This window comes from Chionomys nivalis, chromosome 21, assembly GCF_950005125.1.
Source record: "Chionomys nivalis chromosome 21, mChiNiv1.1, whole genome shotgun sequence".
In the NCBI taxonomy this organism is placed as follows: domain Eukaryota; kingdom Metazoa; phylum Chordata; class Mammalia; order Rodentia; family Cricetidae; genus Chionomys; species Chionomys nivalis.
The window spans coordinates 33,429,864-33,438,395 of record NC_080106.1 but is presented as its reverse complement, the minus strand read 5'-3'; the positions used below and the strand labels follow the sequence as shown (position 1 = coordinate 33,438,395).

Below are 8,532 nucleotides of genomic sequence, written 5' to 3'. Positions count from 1 at the left end.
GGAATTGCTGCCTTTTTCTTTTCCTCTCGCGATGCCAGCTTTTCTGTTGACAATATGTATTCAGGCAAGGCAGGGACTCACTGCGTTTCTCTATCAGATGCCATGCACCATCCTTCCGTCAAAACAATTAGTGTTCATTTCGGCTTCACTCGAGGAGATCTGCGGTGGCTGATCAATATAAATTATGGATGCATCTGTCCAGATGCGCTTGTTCGGTCATGCATAGATTGGAGGAGAGTTCCTTCTTCTCAGTTCAAAAACAGTCACTAAAAATACTCCATACTTTTAAAAAAAATGTATTTTAGCATAGTCTCAACTATACCATTGTGCCCCTGAACTCACTGGCTCTATCTGTAACCTGAAACCTTTGCAGATAATTTGCGGTTACTCTTTGCCTCCCCATAAGCGTTAGTCTTTGGTGTAAATCATTAGGCAGTTTGAAACCTAAACTCTGCAGGGCGGCTTGGTTTTCCTTAGTTTTGTTTGTCTTTTCCCTTTGTCAGGGTAATGTTCTCAAGCTATGGTCAAAGACTCATCCTTTACTTGGCTTGCTCAAGATCCTCAGTGTACTTAACAAGGAGCAATGTGAACTTCCAATGGATAGTGCAGATTAGTGTTCTCTGCGGTCCAAATGGGCCTCTGTGCACTTTGTTTCCTATTAGGTTTAGTGAGCAGCTAGAAGAACTAGCAGACACATTTGCACAATATCACAAAAGAACCAATATCAGCTTTGCAAGAGACACTGAGTGGTTTTTTTTTGTTGACTCCCTTAACTATACCTGGGGAGGGGATTCTGTGTTTGATGGGTTTATTTATTTGCTTCAATAAAATTCCTTGAGCACACATATACAATTGGGGATTTTTCCCCCCAAAAATAAATTAATCAGCGTTGAACAAAGCAATGAAAAGCCGACATGATGGAGGAGCCCGGAGCACCAGGCTATAGAAGCCAGAGTCTGGAAGCAGAGAGGAAGACGCAAAAGCAAACTCCACAGAATTCCTGAATCAGAAACTCCAGGAAACAGACTTCTCTGGCCCTGAGGGCTTTGCCAGAGGTGAGTATTGGTTTAAACTGCTGCTTTTGTTGTCTTATGTGGCATATCTCATAATAATCATTTTTAGGGACTTCCACTAAATATTCAAGATGTGCTCTAGCAGTGAAGCGTCATCAATACACGGGGCTTTGTTGACCTTGCACCCTGTCCCTGGGAAGGCTACGGTAAACCAGGGTCTCTTCAGGTCATGACCGTGGAAAGTAGAGGGACAGTCTTTCCCCCCAGGATTCATTCTTAGCAAAGCCCCCAAGCCACAAAGCAACTCTGAAAACAGCAGGTAAAGAACCATACCAGAAAGCATGCTACGTGTGTATTACCCACTCCCACAGCAGAAGGAAATTGCCCTGCTAGGGTCAGCCCTACTTCCCAATTTGTTTTGCCACTGTTTTTGAGTTTTCTTTTCAAAATCCTGTTGATTTTCTCACATCCTGGAGCAAAGACAAGAGGTAGGCCCAGAGTCCCCTACACTTAGCATTGACACCACGAAGGGCTTCATAAATCAGTGGAAAATCAATAAATCCTATAAGGTAGTTTCTACTTTGCGATATCACCAAGGGACAGAGCTAATGCTTTTTTGCCCACCGCCATCCCCATTTTTCTGTCAAAAAAAAATTCCTCTGCTTAGCAATGATTGGGCAATCAAAGTTGCTGAGTAAGTATTTCAACTATCTAATTTTATTACTTTACAATTGACATACCTTCCCTCTGGAAATGTTTGCAATTAATTAATTAGTAGTAATCTTCCCCAGGGGACTAATTTAATGAATTTTTTTCAATTTCTACTTTAAAGGAGAGAGTGAGAGAGCTTAGAGATATCCAAGCTATAAAGGGATGAATTGCTCCAAAGTGGGGTTTTGAAAAATCAAGGGATCTATTTATTACTGTGACTTTTTATCACTAAGTCAATCTGGCAATGACTGTAATTCTTTCTCTAACTAGGACTCTCCCAGCTTGACAGCAAGGTTTCTTGGAGGTAACCGCAGGCTGTGGCAGCAGCTGAGTTTGTAGACTCATGTGTGGTTTGTGGCCTTTTTAAGCTCCTTGCCTACCCTGCATAGGCTGTGAGAGGTAGGGGCTAGCCCAAGGTACGGTTCTAAAGAGGTCACTGGGTATGGCCTACCAGGCCAGAGGCCAGAGGCAAGTGTCCATGAAGGGCTTCCTGCCAAGGACTTCAACCTTGCCTTTGATGCTGAGATCCCTCTGCCAGGCAAGAACCCAGAGCCATCAGTATGCTCTGGGTCTCACTGTCTCGAGTTTCAATAGAAAAATAGATAGACAGACAGATGATAGATAGATAGATAGATAGATAGATAGATAGATAGATAGATAGATGATAGATAGATGATAGATAGATAGATAGATAGATAGATAGATAGAAGATAGATAGATGATAGATAGATAGATAGATAGATAGATAGATAGATAGATAGATAGATAGATAGATAGAAGATAGATAGATGATAGATAGATAGATAGATAGATAGATAGATAGATAGATAGATAGATAGATAGATAGATTTGCTCTTGTCCTTGAGCAAGCCCCCACGACCCTCTGGAGGAGGTGTAACAAAGATCTAGGACTGTCCAAAAACTGTCAAGTGCTCTGCCCTGTGACCGGGAACTGAAAGAGAAGACTTTCTGGTTGGCAAACTCCACCTGGTGTCGCAGCAGCGCCACCTAAGACCTGTCATCTCTCGAGTCTGCCAGTTCCTCCTGTCTCTTAGACATCTAATCCAATGTTGGAGTCTTTGGAAAGGTGTCAGCCTGCAAGTGTGCAAAATCTATAGCACTGGCCAACTGGCATCTCCTGCCTGGGAGAAGGCAAGCCACCCACCCTCACCTACCAGGGGAATCCATGCTCTTTTGGGAAGTCCCCAGAGGGCTTTCTTCCAACACTGGGCCCAGCTGGGTGTCTAGTGCAGCTCCTGCCGGAGCTCTCCACTGCGGCTCGCCAGCGCCACCCTTAGAGGAGCGCAGCAGTTGCAACCGGATCCTCTTGCCTTCGTGCCTCTTCAGGCTCTGGGCGGATACCGCAGGCGGCGCTAGGGAGGCAGCCAAGCCTGGCCTTTGGAGGAGATGGTCCATATGCTTGGCTGGCAGCCTACAGATGCCAGCGATCAGATTTGGCGTGTCTAGGGGGGGCTCTCCAACAGATGCTGTAACTTGGTCTGGAGGGGGCGCTCATCGGCCTCAGGGTCAAAACCCTACAGAGAAACCCCAGGGGCCAAGGACCCGGCCAGGACTAGAATAGCCAACTCTTTTGGGAAACTGAGACCCAAACCAAATCCCCAAGGACAAAGGTGGTCTCCATCAAAGCTGCTCGCCTTAGTCCAACCTTACAAGCTCCGGGATAGCAGGGCCAACAAACTTTGGTGCAGCGGAGAGGCGGAGATGGGTTGGAAGCTGGTCCCAAGAGTCGCTGCTCTCCTCCACCTGCTCGGCTCAGCCTCCGCCCAGCCCTCGCCCACCCCACTCCCCCACCCCCTCGCCATCAGACTCCTCATCTCTCCTCTCCCTCCTTCTTCTTCCCCCTTGCCTGACTCCCCCACTTTCCTCTGGGCTCTTTTGTATTCTCTCTTCCCTCGCCGCCCCGCTTGCCTCTCGCCTCCTCGGGGCCGCAGGGGAGGAGGCGAGCACGCTGTGCCCTGGGCCCGCACGGTGCTCAGGGAGGCGCATCTCCCACTTCTCCCGGGGAATTTGGAGAGGGTCTGTATGCGCGCGCGCGCGCGTGAGCTCGAGGCAAAAGCTGTTAGGATCTAGCCGCGAGCAGAAGGTCACGGTCTTTGACGTTCCTCGCCTGCTGCATAAACCTCACGGAGCAAGGAAGAGTGTCTGAGAGTGCACGCGCGTACACGGGCTGGCTGCCCTTAGCACGCTCGGTGGCCCGGGGCCCCGGGGCCCGCGGTCCCCTCTGGCGGCCTGGGATTACCGTGACGTCACGTTGAGCCTCTGGCCACCTTGGACTGGGACACCTCTGGAACCTCACAGCCCCACGCCGCGCTGCACCTCATCTCGCCACCAGGCGCCTTTGGCATCCTGCGCCTTCTTCCTAACTCTGACGATCCATGGGCCCCTCTGCCTTCAGGACCCCACTGGCCGCAGGGGCGCCTTCTCAAGTGCAGGGCTTGGCGGCTCGGTTGCCTTTGACTCTGCCCGCAGTCCCTCTCAGCAGGCCAAAGAACTGGCGCCGAGCACCTGCATCCCTGTAAGGAAAGCAGAAGCCGCTCGGCTGGAGCCATCAAATAGCTGAGCTGAGTGAGGGACTCAGAAGGAAAGAGAGAGACTGGTCCCAGGACAGCCAGCTGCTATGGCCTTCCCGCCCTTTGGACATCCGTACGGCAGCGCGTCCCAGGTGAGTAGTGCCTTACTGGGTGGGAGGGGGACGGGGGCGGGGGAGATGTCCGGTGCACGCTCTGACTCCCTGAGCTTCCTCTTCTCGGTGACCCAAGGGAAGCCAGGAGCAAGGGTTGAGAAAAGTGCCACTCACCCTCTGACATTCAAATGCTTTCACTCCTGAGTGAAGACGTGGGCGCTCTAACCTCGCTCTCTGCGCAGAGCAGGGTGGGATCTGAGGGATCTTGAGTCAGGGTTCCTCTAGTACGGATTCGTGAGGTGACCAATGGACTCTGAGGAGCAAACAAATACGCTCCAGGTCGGGGCACTGGCCCCCCGCAGCGCTCGTTAGTTGACCTGGGTTCTGATCCCACTCCTTTCTTGGGCTGGTCCAAGCTCTCTGCTTCTGGATCCCTCCGTTTTCCAAACCAGGGTGTTGTGCAATGGTGAATTTCCTAGGAAATCTGAGAATGCCCACCACTGTCCTCCACGCTCTCCATCAGCGTGCTCAGTATGTATCTTTTCCTGAGGGTTTAAGCGTCCGGTTGACCTTTGACCTGCTGTAGGATCTTGGACAAGTCTCCTACCCTGATCCTGGATGGATTCCTTTTTAGTACAATGGAGACAGGATGGTGATAGTTTTGACTCTAACGTCAAACTACGCCTTTTAAGAATCCCATGGGGAGAGTCAGGGATTTTGGTCCTGTTTTCACAAGGTGTCTGGGACTGTGGAGACTCAACAATGGCCTGGTTGCATCTCTAAGAGAGATTTGGGTAAGTTGAGTTCCCATCCCAGCAGTCAGCAAAGAATTTCTGCACCTGGTGGTACTTGGCTACTAGAAGAAAGGAAGGCATGAAGCCGCTTCCTTGCTACACATCTCTGGCTAGAGCCAGATGTGTCTGGATTTCTAACCTCTAGCGACTCCTCTCCTGCTTTTGTAGTTTCTGGTGTCTGCGAGTTCCGGTGCCGCTTGCTGTGAAACTGTCCCGCGATCGGTGTCAGATGTGGTCTCGGCCTCCACCTCTGCCTCTACTCTTTGCTGTACACCCTACGACAGCCGGCTGCTGGGCAGTGCTCGGCCAGAGCTGGGTGCTGCCTTGGGTATCTATGGAGCACCCTATGCAGCTGCTCAGAGCTACCCTGGGTACCTGCCCTATGGTCCAGAGCCTTCCCCACTATGTGGTGCCCTGGTGAGTAAGGGGGTGGGGCCTGGGACTGCTCAGTGAACCCTGGGGCTCAGGAGTACAGGCAGTAAGCACAGATGCACTCTACTGTGACCTTGTCCAGAGAGAAATCTATATGGGGCAGACAATGCTGAGAAAATAGCATAGTGAGTAAGGGAAAATCCAAGTCCACAGCACTTTACAGTTTGCAGAACTTCACACTGCTTAGAAAGCATTTGTATTTCTTTTAATTCCGCAGGGTAGGTAAATAGTCATTGTTCTTGGCTTACAAGTAAATAGTTGAGGTGTAGAGAAGCTCAAATAACTTACGCAAAAATCACAAGCATGCCGAGGGTCAGGAATAGTCTGCTGGGAAGGGTCCTAGTAGGTGTATATGAGGTGAGGAATCCAGAAGCTGCAGCCATCATAGTAGCTGATACTCAGTCACTCCTTAGTCTGTCCCTAGGACTCTACCAAGTACTCTACCAGCACGAATGACTTTATTGTCTCAATCTCAGTGAGGGAGAAACTGAGGCACAGAGTGTCAAATGGCTATACCCAACACTGCACAGCCATTGCGAGGGGTGGCGCTGAGGTGATGATCCTACAGGGGCACCTTTATCATTCTCCTGTGCGGTCCTCAATTCTCTTTTCCTCTCCCCCCAGAATCCCCAGTATGAGTTTAAGGATCCTGCAGGAAACTTTACCCCCAGCCTGACCCAGCCAGGGGCCTATTACCCCTATGAGCCAACTCTGGGGCAGTATCAATATGACAGGTGAGAAACGGGGAGCATGGTGGCTGGCCTGCATTGGTCATCCCCTGCCTCTGCCCTCTCCTGGGTGGAAAAAGGGAGGGAGCAGAACTCTATTTCCAGGCACCTGGACCTTCTACTGTGCTAGCCCCTAGTCCCCAGCCTGGAATTTGAGCCCTGTCTGTCCACAGGTATAGCGGAGTGGAGCTGAGCGGTGCCGGCCGCAGGAAGAATGCCACGAGAGAGAGTACCAGTGCCCTCAAGGCCTGGCTGCATGAACACCGCAAAAACCCGTACCCCACCAAGGGCGAGAAGATCATGCTGGCCATCATCACCAAGATGACCCTCACCCAGGTGTCCACTTGGTTCGCCAACGCGCGCCGGCGCCTCAAGAAAGAGAACAAAATGACGTGGGCACCCAAGAACAAAGGTGGGGAGGAAAGGAAAACAGAAGGTGCAGGAGACGCTCTGGGCTGCCTGACCGGTGACACCAAAGGTACAGACCTGTCGCCAGCCCGCACCTTGCAGGTTCCTTAGGACATTAAACATCGGATCCAAAGCCACCTGCACAGACTTTCTAATGCAAACCCCAGGGTCTTTGCATCAGTACCTCCCAGAGAAACCGTGTAGCTCCAGCTTTTTCTCAGCTTCAGGGTGTCCTCTCAGAAAGACTTCCCCTTCTCACTCAAACTCTCAAGTCCCTTCCTGGCTTTGCTCGCTTCTCATATTTATCGCTGTAAGAAAAATGTCTTCACTTTGTCCCTGTCTCTATCCCTCTAGAAGGTCACCTTCCCCAGAAGACTTTTTACTGCTGTGATTCTAAATGTCTCATGTTGGAAATGATGCTCTGCGCACGTGAATATTTGCTGGATTCAATAACATGACACCAGTCACCCGTGAATGCTAGAGCTGAAAGCAAAGTGTCCCTCCCCTTTTTATAACTGAGAGACTCTGGCAGAGCAAAGTAGCCTTTCCTTGGCTCAGCGAGGTCCTGGAGAACAGAGGGGCGGGGCGAGTAAGGCAACGCGGGGAATTCTTCCCCTGGGGCAAGCGGCCGGCCTTGCGGAGAGCATAGGGAGGCTACACAGAACGCTAAAGTGCCCCGCGACACTCGCTAAAAGCTTCTCTGGGTAGGACCCTCCCTCGAGATTCCCTAGGGTACTAGGCTTTTCTCACTCATTCTTGATTTCCTACAGATGCTACTGCCAGCCAGGAGGCCCAGGGACTACGACTGAGTGACCTGGAAGACTTGGAGGAAGAGGAGGAAGAGGAAGAAGCAGACCAAGAGGAGGCAGGGGTCTCAGCATCTCGCAGGCTGGCGGATTTTCAGAAGAGTGCGCTGTCCCTGCCTGCTCCCTGCACCGCCACTCAAGGGGGCCGCTTGGAAAGCAGGGAGTGTGCTCTGGCGGTACCCTGCTTCCCCTTCACTGAGGCCCCGCGATCGGGAGAAGCTGATTTCATTACTGCAGAGTCAAGTGGCTCCACAATGATCGTGCACTACCCAAGCGGCCAGAAACCCCGAATCTGGTCCTTGGCTCACACTGCGGCAGCCAGCGCTGTCGAAGGTGCTCCCTCCACCCCGCCCAGGGCACAAAGTCCAGAGTGCCATACGATTCCCAGACAGCCCATCTCCATCAGGCGACTCCTGGTCCCCAGAGACTCCACAGTCGAAGAGGATTCCCTCGCAGCCAAAGCCTTTGGGAACACCACGTTCTCTCTGCAGGGGCTGCCGCTGAACTGTGCGCCTTGCCCAAGGCGGAGGGAGCCTGAAGTGCGGTTCCAGTATCCCTCTGGAGCAGAAGGTAGTGGGACCCCAGAGGCGCTAGGGGTGCCTATCCAAAAGATACCAACCTGTCACCGTCCCCAGATCTGGTGTGAGACTGTCTCAAAGTCTAGACACTCCCAAAGCCCTGTGTCAGGCCTCTCCCTTATAAACACTCTTGGGCCCAGCTTGCCCTTTTCGGAGACTTTTTGGTCTATCTTTGACTGATATCAAGCATGTTCAAGAGGTGTTCTGACTGTTGGAGCTATCTGAGATGGTGGGCCATGCATCCCGTGGGCTAATGGTCAGTGTGCCCACTGAAAGATTTGGACAGTGCAGACTGCCTCTGAATTTTACAACATGGACGCCAAGGGCCAGGCTGTCCCTGAGAATACTCCCAAAGGTTTGACCCCTAGCATTGCAAGACTGTCATTTAATGTTCCCTTCTTCTGATGTGTGCCTGGTA

General features: G+C 51.6%; 1 protein-coding gene across 1 annotated transcript; it reads left to right on the top strand.

The window, feature by feature from the left end:
• The first annotated feature begins 4,362 nt into the window (after positions 1-4,362).
• On the top strand, positions 4,363-8,182 carry Irx6 (iroquois homeobox 6). The gene is made up of 6 exons (XM_057754304.1): positions 4,363-4,407; positions 5,331-5,579; positions 6,219-6,328; positions 6,496-6,800; positions 7,501-8,106; positions 8,172-8,182. Exons 1-6 carry the CDS (start codon positions 4,363-4,365, stop codon positions 8,180-8,182), a joined length of 1,326 nt encoding a protein of 441 aa, XP_057610287.1.
• Positions 8,183-8,532: the final 350 nt, after the last annotated feature.

Bases quoted from the DNA above. Each gene is read 5' to 3' on its own strand.
- Irx6 (XM_057754304.1), top strand. From the start codon at position 4,363: ATGGCCTTCCCGCCCTTTGGACATCCGTACGGCAGCGCGTCCCAG. The intron at 4,408-5,330 runs GTGAGTAGTGCC...CTGCTTTTGTAG, and splicing joins CGTACGGCAGCGCGTCCCAG to TTTCTGGTGTCTGCGAGTTC. The intron at 6,801-7,500 runs GTACAGACCTGT...GATTTCCTACAG, and splicing joins CCTGACCGGTGACACCAAAG to ATGCTACTGCCAGCCAGGAG.